This window comes from Clinocottus analis, unplaced genomic scaffold (genome assembly GCF_023055335.1).
Source record: "Clinocottus analis isolate CAN_PGR_092001 unplaced genomic scaffold, fCliAna1.0.p SCAF_25, whole genome shotgun sequence".
Classification (NCBI taxonomy): Eukaryota; Metazoa; Chordata; class Actinopteri; order Perciformes; family Cottidae; genus Clinocottus; species Clinocottus analis.
Window position 1 is genome coordinate 4,919,792 of NW_027175987.1, and position 15,359 is coordinate 4,935,150.

General features: G+C 40.0%; 2 protein-coding genes across 4 annotated transcripts; one reads left to right on the top strand and one right to left on the bottom strand.

Moving 5' to 3' along the window:
- The first annotated feature begins 238 nt into the window (after window positions 1-238).
- LOC137794631 (kelch-like protein 23) lies at window positions 239-3,466 on the top strand. The gene is made up of 3 exons (XM_068591547.1): window positions 239-1,217; window positions 1,381-1,792; window positions 2,211-3,466. Exons 1-3 carry the CDS (start codon window positions 239-241, stop codon window positions 2,512-2,514), a joined length of 1,695 nt encoding a protein of 564 aa, XP_068447648.1. The 3' UTR covers window positions 2,515-3,466.
- On the bottom strand, window positions 3,021-14,530 carry cers4a (ceramide synthase 4a). 3 transcript variants are annotated; one of them, XM_068591549.1, is made up of 11 exons: window positions 14,497-14,530; window positions 13,261-13,437; window positions 10,542-10,659; window positions 9,395-9,513; window positions 9,133-9,190; window positions 8,839-8,889; window positions 7,340-7,432; window positions 6,476-6,604; window positions 5,489-5,595; window positions 4,909-5,065; window positions 3,021-4,823 (listed from the first exon to the last, which is right to left on the bottom strand). In XM_068591549.1, exons 2-11 carry the CDS (start codon window positions 13,434-13,436, stop codon window positions 4,623-4,625), a joined length of 1,209 nt encoding a protein of 402 aa, XP_068447650.1. In that variant the 5' UTR covers window position 13,437; window positions 14,497-14,530; the 3' UTR covers window positions 3,021-4,622. The 3 variants fall into 3 exon arrangements, with proteins under 3 accessions (XP_068447650.1, XP_068447649.1, XP_068447651.1); XM_068591548.1 differs by having other exon boundaries at window positions 14,458-14,529; XM_068591550.1 differs by lacking the exon at window positions 4,909-5,065 and having other exon boundaries at window positions 14,458-14,529.
- Between the last annotated feature and the right edge of the window lie 829 nt (window positions 14,531-15,359).

A 15,359-nucleotide genomic window follows, 5' to 3' on the forward strand; every position in this document is an offset into this window, starting at 1 on the left:
ACTCTATTAATTGACTAATAGGAGGACATTATCACAGTTTAACAATCAAACAAATTAGTGTTTAATTTTAAGTCCCTGGTCCTGTGTTATATTTAGTATCTATTTCTCATACTGACCTCCTTTTCCTTGTTGATTTTAGCCAGCAGTCAGTCAGGGGGAACATCTATTAATACCACCAGTTGGTGTGTTGTAAACTAGAACGAGGCACTGTGCAGAAGACCGCTGGTGTATCTGTGAAATGGCTTGCTCAGCCGACACTGAGCCTAAACCTCAGAGCTTTAAATTCACAGCTCTCTCTGAGCAGATAAACAAACTCGAGGAGGACAAGTTTGCTCCGCATGTGACAGACTCAAACGCTGCACCTGATGCCGTTCTACGCGTAGAAGGAGATAGTTTTTATGTCAACCGTCAACAACTGGCCCTCCAGAGTCCCTACTTCAGGGCTCTGTTTTTTGGCTGTGGCCTCGAGAGCAGCAAAAGGAAAATTGAGATCAAAGGTGTGAGTCTGCAGCATTTCAGGGTTTTGATGGAATACAGCAAGACATCCAGCTTATCTCTGGACAGAGAAAACGTTTTGGGGATTCTTGAGACTGCAGACTTTTTACAACTGGAGCGAGCCAGGCTTGTGTGCTGCAAGTTCCTGGAGCGTGAGCTGCACCTCAGTAACTGTCTGGGAATGATGGCCTTCGCCTGGCAGCGGGGCTGCACTCAGCTGTACACTGCAGCACGTCAGGTGGTGCTCACACACTTCTCTGCTATTGTCGCTGAAGAAGACTTCCTATCCCTGTCCAAGGAAACAGTTGCAGACCTTCTTGCCTGCGATGACCTTGTCATCCATAAAGATGATCTGGCCGTGGAGGCCACCCTAAGCTGGGTGTCTTTTGATTCAAAACGAGAGAAACATTTCATGGAGCTCATTCAGCTGGTGAGGCCTGAGTCGCTCTCTTTAGCATTCATCACTGAACTTTTGACCAAAATGAAAAGCTCCGACCCCAGAGCCAAGCTCATCTGTATGCTAAATGAACATTTCCCGGCAGCTTGGTCATTGGGAAGGTCAATGACGAGGACCAGGGCCAGAGAGACCCTATTTGTCCTGGGTGGACCTCACGATCAGGAAAAGCAGTCACTGTACCAATTTCACCCACTCAGTGGCAGATGGCAGAGCTGTCCCCCTCTGCAGAGGAAGAACCTTACACAGTACTCGGTAGCTGCAGTAGGTAATGTTGGATGTGAATGATAGTATTCCTCATGTGGAGTGTGTACATAATGATGCTTACCAATCATCTGTCTTTGTTGGGATTGAATTCCAATTAACATAACATTCATACTATATTGATTAGAGTTCTTACATTACAATTTCTTTATTTTCTCATTATGTAGGAGACAATGTGGTCGTGACAGGCGGCTACTTCCGGGACGTGCTGTGGTTCACTGTGGACTGGGTCAGGCTATACGAATGTGGGAACCAGCGCTGGGTGGATGGGCCAGCCCTGCAGAGGTCCAGGCACAGCCACTGCTCCATAGGACTGGATTCCTCCCTGTATGTCCTGGGTGGTAGCATGGATGAAGGGCTTGTGGCTGACGTAGAAAGGCTAGTACTGGGGTCAGAGGAGGGATGGGAGGAGGTCAGCCCCCTGGTTACGGCTGTGGAGAGGGCAGCCACTGTTGCTCTGGGGTCGTGTATCTATGTGGCGTGTGGCCTCGATGAAAACGGGGAGGTGTATGGTGGAATTCAGAGGTACATGGTGAAGAACGATCAGTGGGATGTGGTCTCCTATTCTCCATTTCCACGGTGAGTGAGTCTTCAATCTTTTTTATTTGCTGCTGCCTTTTAATTTAACCAAATTCAAGCATATTCATTTCTGCATTTCACTTCTGCATTTTATTTCTTAAACTGCACTGCAACTTTTAAATATATAGATAAATGCTGTTTGACTGTTTTTTTTAAAATCTTTTAAAATAAATGTTGTTAATTGATTTTAAATCTTGTTTTATTCTGCATTATGTTTTGATGCTTTTAATGGGTTTCTTTGAATTGCCTTGTTGTTGAAATGTGCTATACAAATAAATGTGCCTTGCCTTCGCTCACACTTTGCTTTCTAATGGATTCTAAAACAAACTGATATTTCTTCATTTGTATGTTGTTGTTTTTCCTTTGAGCCTTGGCTCGCCTAGTAATTATGTGAACATTAAACCTTTTTTGATCCCAGCTATGACCTGGTTGCCTCAGAGCTCAACGGTGCCCTCTACCTGTTTGGAGGCCAAGTCATGCGCTTTGACGTGGAAACAGACGAGTGGACTGTGCTGGAGGAGGAATGTCTGCACGGGAAGTTCTTCTGTGGCTGCACAACAGTCGGTGGCCAGATATACCTGGTCAGTGAGAGGAAGAGTAACAAAGCATTCCCAAACATGGTGCTTATGGACCCTTACATAGACACTTGCATTGAGGTGGATGATGCCATACCCTGCCCTGTGCCCCTTAGAGGGTGTGTCACCATGAGAATGGTCACATGATGTGACTGACAAACAGTCACACTACTCTAATATAATCTAATCTTTATAATCTAATAACAGAAGTTGCAGGTATGTATATTGGAAATGTCATTCAGAGAACTCTTCTCAAATACATTTTTTGATGTAAGCGGTGATGATTTGGGTTTATTTAGTCTTGCATAGCCAGACCTGTCCCCACAATGCTGTGTGAGTGCTAAAGAATGGTCTGGTGTCACACATTATCATTCTGGTATAGTGTTACAAAATGCTCTGACTTGTTTGTATTCCCTCAACCCCATTTCAATCGCCTTGAGCAGCGCAAACACTGGATGCATGATGGCGCCATCGCGAAACAGATATCTTCTGCAGCCAATGGCTCAATCACCGTCAATATCCATTAACTAAGACTAAATAAACAGCTGGTTCATGAAAACAAATCTTAAAAATAGATTGAATATACACATGCTCAAGACAATTAAAGTCTTCCACTTCAAATAAGACAGCAGTGCTAATTTATTTAATAGAAGTAATTTATTAAAACTTTCCAACTGGCCAATCTATCAGCAATCCATTCATGTGCACGTATAAGAGAACAGTGTTACTTTCATGGAAACGTGGCATTCCTACTGGATTTATATCTATTAAACAAACTACCATATGTTTTAAATAGGGTAATGAGTGCGTTATTCAGTGGATCAGCCCTTTTAGTGCTCTCGATTAAATCCCACTTTGTGTCATGGGCTACAGCTAGAGGCAGACACAATCTAGTTTCTACACAACCCACTTATCCTAAAACTAAACCGTGGACATGTAACATCTGTTTTTGTTAGTGAATGCACTTCTGTGTATACTGTGAACACAATATCTGTTGATGATGGAACCTGGAGTCTGGACACGGTTTAATGACACTGAGTCTTTCACTGTATTTCAATACATCAATCCAAATGACCTCATTGGATTTTGGTGACATTTTCTGCCAATAAATTCCCTAAATGTCCCTTTAAATGTTTCCATTTCATGTGAGCCATATAGAATTGGACCTTAATAAAAAAGAACTCCTATAATAAATGTGTCACATTTCACTAATGACCATCTATACCTTTCATGGCACCTATTCACCACCAAGTTTTCAAGCAAAACATTGAGACCAGTCACAGTAAGTGTTTGTCACAGATTAAAAGTGTAAAAGCAGCAGCCAAGGCACAAAAGTCCAGTGGAGAAAACTTTAACAGAAAACTTGTTGAGAAATCATGCTGCCTGTCACAATGATATTCAAAGTAGAAAAAGAAAAACACACAAACGGTTTACATCAGTATTTCTATTCGCAGAACTTCTTTTTATGGTAAAGGCATCATTTTAGCACACACGGGGAGTTCCCTCTCTATGGGATATGTTCTTCTTTGTACACCAGGAGGCGCCATACCTCTCTTTAGAGCTTAAACCTTACTGACAAAATAAAATCCTATCACAGAAAAATATAACTTTATCACTGCTAAGGGACTTTTTAGATAATGCTACGATTACAACATAACAACTACCTGGTAAATAAATAGTTCATAAAAAATATATATATAAAATGGTTTATCAACAGATTTACTACAATCAATATTCTTGATAGTGTATGTACAATCAAAGATACCGTGTGTGTGGATACAAAGCGGTGGGAGTGAATTACTATTCAATTCTAGTTTTAAGTTTAAAACATATACCATATATTAGGTATAGAGCAGTTTGATTTTTGTGTAAAACAATAAAAAGAACAGCATAAATACAAAATCTGCAAAAACAAAATGATTTGTTGAAAAGGAAATTTCACCGTCTCCTTGTTTTGCCAAATATATGGTTACAGTATGAAGTGGTATGGGCGACAGTAATGATGGCATTTCCCCCTGACCTCACGCTGGGTGAGCGATTTACAATCATCTGTGCTTCTTTGCCCTCTTTTCTTTTTAAAGATAAGCAGGATGCAGGCATATCCTGTTTGGAAATTGTCAATATGGACCGTGTTGGATGTACACCAGCCATGTGTATGCATCATTTGTTGGAAATTAGTTATTCTTCAACAGGCAGAAGGGCGAATATATATATTTTCCGGCGAGGATCAGTCAGCGTGGAAGGAGGCGGCTCCACTATCTGGCTTTGGGCAGTCTGCTGTTAATATTCCTCTGGTTGGTCAGGTTGTTTAGGACACAGTTGTTAGCCAGCGATGACAGTTTGGAGTTGATTGTGCCCTTTCTTTGCTGCCAGCTGCACTCGTCCCCTTCCTCCCCAGGCTCCTCCTCGTCATCGTCACCCTCACTCTCCTCATCGCTACGTTCATCGCGCTCCACCTATGATGAAAGATAAATAAATAATATAATTTCTGGTGCCAAAAGGATTCATTTCATCTTGCCTTTTCATTTGCAATCTTCTCACCTTGCCCAGGAACACAAACTTGTAGACCATACGCAGGATGAGATAAGCCCAGAAGATGTGCAGCGCTTGCAACACTAGCAGAAGGGCGTTGAAGAAATAATAACCAAAGAAGGGCTGGAAGAATTCTAGAGACACCACCAAAGTTGTGTGGACCACTCTGGAAATCCAACAGTCAGACACAGTTTTAGTGTTGACCGGAGCCTTTTGACCACTCAAGTACTGTTTCTCAACTCTTTGCTAACTGTAAATCGTCTGCTATCAGAAAAGATATCATTGATGTCAGGTTGATAAGGAAGAGAGAAACGGGCAAAGAGAAAATACATGACAACATGGATACAGATTCTCAACAATTTAGTACAGAGACATACAAAAATATGGCGGTGCGTGACGTAATGTATGTGTGAAAGTTGACTTATTGCTAGAACATGGAGTTGCAAACCATATGACCACTGCAAAAAAAAACAGGGTGTCTCCAAAGTTTGTGGCTACCTGTGATGCCATGTGTTTGTCATCTGGGAGAAACTGAAGAAAACCCCATAAATTAAGGTTTCTATTGCACCATGACCGTGATGATTTGTACCTGCAAGGAAACACCACCAGCCTCGTCACCAGGAACACCAGAGAGAAGATGACAAACAGCGAGTCGCACGTCCTCGTCCAGCCAGCATAGTGAAACATCTTGGCGGACTTTCAGAAGAAAAGGTGCCTGTTAGTTATCCAAACCAAACTCTCTTACATTTATGATTAATCTATGCATACAATGCCAGGCTTTCCTCTGTTATTTTAGCTGCAGGATAGTCTCCGTGATCGCTTACCTACCTGACCTTATTTCATCAATTTGGGTTTGTTGTGAAACAGAATATGTCACTGAATTAGTCAAAGAATTGGACTATTTAGTCAAAGAAAAAAATAAATCACCAAAGAAGAATATTCTAAATGTAAAACAAGAGATTCTTTTTCTTCCCCCATTTAAATATATTATGACATGAGTGGCCGGATAGATAGGAAAGAATTCAGACGATGAAGTTCAAAGTATAATTTGATTTCTAATATACCAAACCAGTTTCCTTAGAGAGGAACGCAGGCCTGGCTGTACAGCAGTTGCTGGCTGAATATGAAACCCACATCATCCCTTTCATGCCTTTTATCAGAGGCCAGACTGCATCCAGTCACGCCTGAGATCACATGACTAACTCCAAATATTTTCTCAGCTCCGAGTTGAAAGTGACAATCGTAATTCTTCTCAGATGCTATCAGCGAAAGGTTACACCCAGGAATATCAACCTCATAAAACTCGCTGAGGGACTTGCAAACAAACAAAGGGTATTTTTACTAGGTACCACAATGCTCTTCTCTTTGCAGCTCAGTTCATACAGGACGTAGGTTTATTATGTGTGAGGTGTCTGGAAAGCAAAACTTCCGCAGTAAATACACAATGGATGTATTTTAGTCAAATTCACTGTGACCTTTATCCATTCAATACATTTGCAATACATTCAAAGACGTATTTTCTCTTTCTTCAACTTAAAGTACGCAATCAATTCACACAGAAAGCATGATGGTTTACCTCGAGAAGGAAGTCAGAGGAGTCGTGCACCAGCATCACCAGAGTGCCAACCCTCACATAGTTGGCACAGTAGGAGAAACCGATGAGGAATATGGTGGCGATGTGATGAATGACCTGCTCCTTGAAGTCCTGGAAGACACATACAAACACACACAGACCACACAGTATGAAGAAGATGTATAGTGGCATTACCAAGCCTTTGGTCTGCGGTCTTGAGTTGATCCAAGTATTGGAAAGGCAGATGTACATGTTGTCTGCAGTGATTTGTTGTGTTTGAAGCCAATATATCTTTGATCCAAAGCCTGAATCAAAACAAAAACCACTATCGTCTTTTTCTCACTGAAATAAGAACATTTCTGAAGAAATTTACATCTCAGATGTTTTCCTTAAGACACAGAAACATGACAAGTAGATTAATTACATGTATTATTATTTACTGTATTTTCTAGCATTTTAGCAGTCTAACACCTTGAGTGAAGGAACACATATTTTTAGTATGTGTTCCTTCACTGAGGTCCTGGGTAATTACATTTATTTTACGTCATTGCCTTTTACAGTGTGTGCCATTAACTTAAGATCTTAAATCCTGCAACACTCTAAAATGAAAGCAAACGCAAAGCACACAAAGTTATGATGTTATAAGAGATAATCCAGTGCATAATCCGTATTAAGTATAATCGTGAGAAAGAGAAAAACAACATTTGGATTACACTGTGCAAAAAATGATGACGTTTAACTTTTTGGTGTTGATCATTTGACTAAAAGTTAAAAACTCAGCCACAAAATGAGAGGAAATGCAGATGAAACCATGTGGAAAGCATGTTGTTTTAAGTTTACGTCCTTTAAAATCAAGCTCCCGCTCACTTTTCGCTTGACGTCCACAGAGACGCACAGGAGCAGCGACAAGTAGAAGCCCATTTCCAAGATGTAATACCAGTAATGAGCCTCAGCCACGGGCTAAAGAACGAGAGGAACACAGAAACCGTAAGTCCACATTTACATTAGGTTTTATGTGCATGCAACAGAAGAATTTACAGGCAATCAAAACACATTTTGTGAAACTCTTGCCAGTTTCTGTGGAAATGTGTATTGTTTAACAGAATTAAGTGATATTTCAGAGTGACTTTGGCACCTCCAGGATGTGTGTGTTGGGATAGATTTGAAGGTTTTGGGGGTTATGTACAGCAGTGAAGTCAAAGTTGTGTTTCTAAAGCTCTTAATGGTCATACAATAACTCCCTCACAGTCAAAACACCTCTTGCAGTGACACAATGGGAGGAAGTTGACAAAGTCCTATAAATCCACATCCTTTCTTCTTGTCAGAGGCCACAAGACCTCAAGAGAAAAAAAAATAGTGGTTGTGTTGCCTGCAGGAGTTGTTATCAGTCAAGCTGCATTCAGAGAGATCGGGCTTTGCATTTTATCATGTTTTCGGTTCGAGGTCATGACCCCACAAGGAAAGGCTGGCTTGTGCGAGGAATGCGGACCTGCAGGCATAACCAACTGTCCTCAACACAGCAGAGATCTGAGTGAACTTAGGGTAAAACATTAAGTGGGTGGAGAAGACTGATAAAAATGTTTTATGAACAAAAAGTCTTCTGTGGCTGTATCCTTACACAAACTAAATATTGTATTTTGTTGGGTCCCTCCCAGCTGTTGTTTTTCCTAATTACTTTTTCTTTGAGTTGATTTTTGTGGAAATCCAGCAATAAATTTGTCATTCAATTTTCAAATTGATTATTTAGCGGCTCCTATAAATCATCAGGAAATAGTAAAGGAAATGCATTGCAAGCTACAAAAGTGAAAAGTGTGTGTTGAGTCCGACCAGCAGTCCAAAAGGCAAAGATATTCAATTTACAATCACATAGAATGAAGAAAAAGAGCAAATCATCATAAGATGGAACAAGCAAACGTTTGGCATTTTTGCAATAAACAATCAATAACATATTATCAAAACTGTTTATCCAACCCTATTCTGTTGTATCCACATCTAAAGACACCAATATATCAAGCGATTCAAATCATTTAAAGTTATTCCTGGCTTTTCTGGAATGGAATAAAAAAGAAAAGAAAAGGTATATATATATATATATATATATATATATATATATATATATATATATATATATATATATATATATATATATATCTTTTCTTATATATATATATATATATATATATATATATATACATATATATATATATATATATATATATATATATATATATATACCTTTTCTTATATATATATATATATATATATATATATATATATATATATATATATATACATATATATATACATATATATATATATAGACAACATCAAAACCTGAATTTCAAATCAAGACATTTCTTGCTCACCTGTTTGGGATAACCCCGCCAACACTCTTTATGATCCCAGAACCACGGAGTCTGTAACAGCAAACAATCATCAGCTGAGTCTTCACAGGCTTCAAGCCATGTTGGCAAATACATATGAGAGTATAACCCCATATGACGTTGTGTAATGTGTATACATTACTGCTTACTTACTTATTACTGCTTATATCCAATGATACATCCAGTACAGTTTATTTCCACACACTGTGTAAATACCAGTAATATGTAATGCAAGCGGATCTTTTGAAAAGAAATAAAAGCGACTAACAGACTCACATTAATTAAAGAGCCAAGCCCCGCAGTGAAGGATGTGAGGTAGAAGACAAAACGCCAGCTGCACAGATACAATGAAACAGCATCAGTTTTTACAGGCTTCAATTGGCGAATCATCTCAATCAGGAAAGAATTAAAGAAATGTCAAAGAGGCATGTTGAGAAGTAGGAATGTATATGTATAATGTATATATTTTTTCTTAAAGGTGGACGTTATACCTCAGTAACAATATGTGCAAGATGTGTTGAGGAAAATCAAAACTCACGAGGCCTCGCAGAACTTTTTGGTGTTGCCGGGTCGGTCCTGATTCCTTCTGTGTCGGAACCAGGTCTGGATATGTCTCTGAGAGATACCACACTGCTTCCCCAAGCTCACCATCTCAATCTGAGTACACAAACACACAAATACATATTTAAACATGCAGTACTGATGCAATACTTCATATATGAGATGTTACCAGCCAGACCAAACGATTTGACTGAACAAGACTATCTTATTCTGCATCCTGATACACAGGGTTGTGGTGCTGTTGGAAATGTCCTTTGCTAGAAGAAACTTAATTTACTTTATAACTTCTAATTTGGGTAAAAAAAAAAAAAAACTACACAGTTTTTCATTTCCACATATTATGTAGCATTCTACTAGTGTTGTATTAAAGGATGAAGCCAACTATACTGAGAGTAAAGAATGAAGCCAACTATACTTTCTTTGACTGAGTTGTGCAAATGTCCTCATCTTACTGTACAAATAAATATCCTCCTACTTTATGTTTGTGGCCTGATATTTACATGGCTGAACAAAGCAAACAGACAGGTGCTGCTGCTAGACCAAGACACATGTAAATAGATGATGTGCAAATAAGTCAGGGTAGACACACACACACACACACACACACACACACACACACGTACACAAACACACGTGCACATGCACAGCCCCACAATGGAGAGCAGAGCTTCGTTTGCTATATCATGTCACATCTTGTCTTGACAGGTGCGTTGATCCTCTTTAAAGGAAGTAAAAATGTGCCACACTGCAAAAGGAAAACACCAAACATTTTGATTCCCTGCATCTTGACTGATGATTGTATCTGTGTAACACATTGATCCTGAAGTAAACTTGTGAATTAGGTGAATTTCATTGTCAACAGTTCCTTGTTCCAAGACAGCCTCCAACACATCCAAAAAAACCTGGCAAACCATCATGCTCTTCAGCCAAGATGCAACCACACCCAACACAGACAGACTTTTAATATTTAATATATCTCTGCATTAGCCAATCATGCCTTTCTCGTCAGTGATCCTGGCAATTACAAAACAAGCAAAAAGTAGGCGGACCTAAAATAGGATTCGATACTTCTCAGATGGAGAGTTTCTGTCCTAAGAAAGGGAAGGCGGGACGATAATACGAACGTGCGATGGTTGTCGACTTTTCTGTTTGTAGAAGGTCTCCAGCTTTGGGACAGAAGCAGCTTGAATCCGAATCCGGTCCTTCACACCTAAATGTGTGCTGAATGGGACAGCGATGAGCCTGAGAGGACAGAGAGCGGGAGAGAAAAGTAAACATGTTTCTTTGCATAACAACTTCAGTCTCAATGGTACAACAGACTGGATTATGATTCTTGAGAGATTAATGTGAGATTACATCCACAGCCGTCCAACGTGATCATCACAGTGCAGAACAGAGCAACAAGATCTCTCTTTATGATGCTCCTGGCAACCTGTAGGGCCGCTCTCTTTGTTAGCTGAAGAGGCATCAAGAGACACTTGATCTGTGTGTGTGTGTGTGTGTGTTTCTGTGTGTGTGTATTTTAGCCTCTCTGTTGCTAATACTCCCACATTGTCCTCTCAGTGTTTGTGTACCTGTACACTGTCTTTTTGCAAACCAATTTGAGTTGTATACCTTCAGAGAGCAGACATTTTTTAACATTGAGGACAAGTTGGCCCGGCCTCACATTTTCAAAGGCCTGTTTGAGGGTTCAGACTTAGTTTTAGGCATTTAGTTGTGATGGTTAAGCTTAGGGAATGTATTATATTAATGATTGTCCTCACAAAGATAGAAGTACAGGTTGTGTGTGTGTTTGTGTGTGCACGTGCATAATCACATGTAACTCTATCTCAGAGATAATCATCATAAAGTGGCGAGGGAGGGAGATATCAGAGATAATGAGCAGGTCAGGACAGCTTTGCACAGAGACAAACATTGTCTCTGGTTACTGAAACCTCTAACACACACACACACACACACACACACACACACACACACACACACACACACACACACACACACACACACACACACACACACACAACAAAGGAAACAGCTGCGACCCGGGATGATCAAATGAAGAAACACCTTTTCACCTTTCAACTGACGATAGCCCCTAAAATGTAAGCCACACCTTAACACTTCACTGTCCACCCCAATAACTAACACACACTTGGGCCTCAGGCTACACACATGCCCAGCACTAACACATACTGGTGCATGCTGGTATTTAGCATATTCACTGAACCCTTCTGTGCTACTCATACATCTAATCTTACTACTTTGCTAATAAATAGCTAATGAAGGTACAAATAAGGCTTTAAGCCAAACAATGATACTAATCTTACACAGATCATGCCAATCAAGCTCACGTTGTTTATCAATTAGGACTCAGGCAATCCTGTAACTGATAAGGGAAAGCATGCAAACCAGGCCTCCTGTTCACCCATCACATGTCTCCGTCATTCTCAATTATTCTCCTGTTACCAGCAACAAAGTGTACAGGCAAGTTGCCTTTTACAGCAGCCCTGTTAACTTGTCAAATTCTCATAATGCAGCAATACAATGAACTGAACTTTATAATAATGTATGTATTAATATAACACATGAGTGCATAATAGATCCTTCATTGTGATAAAGTGAATAAATTAAGGTTAGTAAGAGACTCATAATGTTGGTGAGTCAATACATTTTATTCATGTCCCAATCCTATAAAATCATATCACTAGTGTCTAAACCTTCTGAGCATTTCTGAAGTATATCCTGGAGCCCAAAGTAACTTAATCAAATGTAACCAATCAATTCATAATAATGTAAGATCAGACGACCAAAGTCTTACATTGAAAAACCTGGAAGTATACATTTTTTGCCAAGTACATGTTTGTGTAAAATAGACTAATATCGATTCATCTCACTCTAAGTGCTCTTAAACAATGACTGAGACCCACTTTTCTGTTTCTCAAACACGAAAAATGAAAAACGCTTTATTTCAGGTATTTCCATTATCTTATACTGTACATATAGTACTGCAGAGAAGTTGTTTTGGACCTTTTCTGAGACATCTCTCGATGCCTCAGCAGGATATTCGTAATAAGCGCTTGAGATTTACATACAGGTTTTCCCTCAGTACATCTTGACAAGAGGTTGCAAAGGCTGTTCCTGCAATTAGTACTGTGAATCATAACAGCATCTAGCCATGCAACATCACAAAGTTTAGCCTAGCCAACTTGTACTTAAAACCAAGAAACCACAACCATCACTGTCGTTGTAATACTCATTTACCTACATATCACATTGTATTAGGGCCGTCTTTGAACAAAGATATTCTTAGTTAATTAACACTCATCCGAGTTTGTCGACAAATCGATCAGTCAATTTAATTGGCAGATCTAATAAGCTGAATTTCCTCATACAGCGCCAGATCAGTGTCTACCGAAGATGTGCTTGTGATTTCAAGTCATTCAGCATGAAAAAACACTGCATTTCAAAAGGCCCAGTCCTTCTGGGAGGAGGGAGGGCATTCGCACAGTCAGCAGCTAAAACTGTCCACTCATGGTGCTTGCTTTTCACAGCATGTCTGGTCTGTTCCCTCCATCTAATGAAGGGTAAAGGAGCACATTCTGCTGAGCTACTCAGGCTGCTTAGCAGGCAGAAAACCAGCCAGTCAGCCAAACTCTATGACCACCACCAAAAGGAAATAAGACACAGACAGTGTGTTTAAACATTTGCTTTCTCCCGACGGACTGCACAAAAATAGATATAATTTAAGATCACCACAAATAGCCACCATAAATATTGAAAACTTCAAGTGCACAGCAGACGTAAATTCATAGTCCTGTTGTGATGAGAGCAGGTGTGTCTCACCTCTCAAAGACGTATCTGAGGGCTATAAATGTAAAGGCCAGTGGCAAGGTGTAGATGAGATCCCTGGGGAGAGGGAAGTGGCCTTCGTCCTCCTTCATCTCAATGTCCTGCCAGCTTATGCCAGGAGGAAGCCAGGACTTCTCCTGCCACAGCCACTCGTTCAACAGGGCCTCCATCCTGAGGAGAAGAGGACAATGTTTATCACATTTGTCAAGCTTCCGAGCAGACCTGACTAGCTAAAACATTCATTCTTTATTTATATTCACGCCAGAAACAGCAGTAAAAAACCATCAATATTAGTCCTTAAAGGTTCACAGGGAACAAATCAGCGCTCTGCATGTTCACATTTGTCAAAATGAATACTTAATCTATTGTTTGTTTTCTTAATTTTCTGAATTGATTATTGCTGGTTTAGCATGTTTTCCCCAGAAAATATAGGAAAATGCAGTTTAAATTTCACAGAACATAATGAGGCATTTTCTATGAGGCATTTGGATACGCTGTATCCAACCAACAGTTCAAACCCCAAAGATAATCCGGACCGTTGCAATAAGAAAAGTACCAACAGGACAGAACAGTACAGGGCTACATTACAGCATAATTTGTCTCCATAACAAAACACAAGTCCCTCATTTGTGATCCTTTATCCACTCAAGTGTCTCTGCATGTATCCCAACTCCAGCTGAACAACAGCTTTGATGCATTAATGGCTTAAATTCTCTCAACAACACACACACACACACACACACACACACACACACACACACACACACACACACACACACACACACACACACACACACACACACACTAGAGACAAACACAATTATGCAATTATGATACCGCATGTTCACATCTGATCGATTTGAGTGTAACAGTGGTTTCTCCGCGTCACATTGGCACGATAGCGTCTGTTAAAGCCTTGCAGGCTGCTGCCAATACAAACCAGAGCACCCTGCGCACAACAGCGATGCGCAACCAGAGACACAACAGACCCAACTTCTTATCTACAGAGACACATTCATCAGGTTATATACTGAAAACACGCAGGATCCCATAATAATCCCATGGAGTCTCGCAGCCCAGCTCTCACATTCCGCTACAAAGAGCCTCGAGCTCAAAAACACCATCAACAAAGCGCCAATCTCATTAATCACATTTATCGATTTCATATTCCAGAAACGCCGTAAAAAATACCCCATTGTTGCTCCAGAACAGATTATAATTCGCGGATACCTGTCCGCTCTCCAGCGATGGAGATGGGAAGCGCACAGCAGCAAAAAGGGAGAGGAGGAGCTTGTTTGACGCAACCTGGTCCTGCTGAGGGAGGAGAGAGACACGTCATTGACGTCATTTTATTGGGGTTTGTGTCACCATGCATGAGATCAGCATATTGGTAGTCATTTCTCAGGCTTGTTATTTACTTCAAACAAAGCTCAAAAACCAGGCCAGTTTGTGTTATATTCAGAGATGTTATGCACAACATATTTTGTTATAAAAAGGGTTTTTCCTCCTGAGGAAAATATGCTTTGCTGCATTCAGTGAATCACTGTGGTTTTGTTTTGTGCATATTTGGCAGGTAGTAATGAGCTGTGCTCCAAAACTCAAAGGACAATCTATACATGTCATTCTTAAAAGTACCTCCTTATTGTAGAGCAAACAAAGGAAGTGGCAACACACCAAACAACTGAGTAAAGGAGATCACACTAATAAATTAGGGTTTTGCAGAACTTGCACACAATGTAGAAGAACATAATGTGCATGTCTTCAGGGGAAATTCTATATGTCTATTATTTTAGCTGTCTTAAACTGTCTTTTTGACATTGAAGAATATTACTGGAGTACCACAACTCATGCTAGCCATGACCTTAGTGTATGTATTGTAATGTATCGGCATACAGTTTGATAATGTTCTTTGTTTTTTACATTAACATCAGAGAGGAACCAACACGGTTGTACAGTACAGACCGGGGGGGATTCACACCGTATTTCCTGTCTCTGATTTCATTCATCAACCAAAGTCCACGGTTAAAAAGCTGATGTTCATGTGGACATTCACACTCTCCTTTCTACTTTATCTTTATATAACTAATGTAATG

Excerpts from the sequence above, each read along its gene's own strand:
- LOC137794631 (XM_068591547.1), top strand. The coding sequence starts at position 239 with ATGGCTTGCTCAGCCGACACTGAGCCTAAACCTCAGAGCTTTAAATTC. Across the intron at positions 1,218-1,380 it reads GTACTCGGTAGCTGCAGTAG|GAGACAATGTGGTCGTGACA; the intron begins GTAATGTTGGAT and ends CTCATTATGTAG. Across the intron at positions 1,793-2,210 it reads TCCTATTCTCCATTTCCACG|CTATGACCTGGTTGCCTCAG; the intron begins GTGAGTGAGTCT and ends TTTTGATCCCAG.
- cers4a (XM_068591548.1), bottom strand. Across the intron at positions 9,191-9,394 it reads AAAAAGTTCTGCGAGGCCTC|CTGGCGTTTTGTCTTCTACC; the intron begins GTGAGTTTTGAT and ends GTATCTGTGCAG. Across the intron at positions 4,824-4,908 it reads AGTTTGTGTTCCTGGGCAAG|GTGGAGCGCGATGAACGTAG; the intron begins GTGAGAAGATTG and ends CTTTCATCATAG.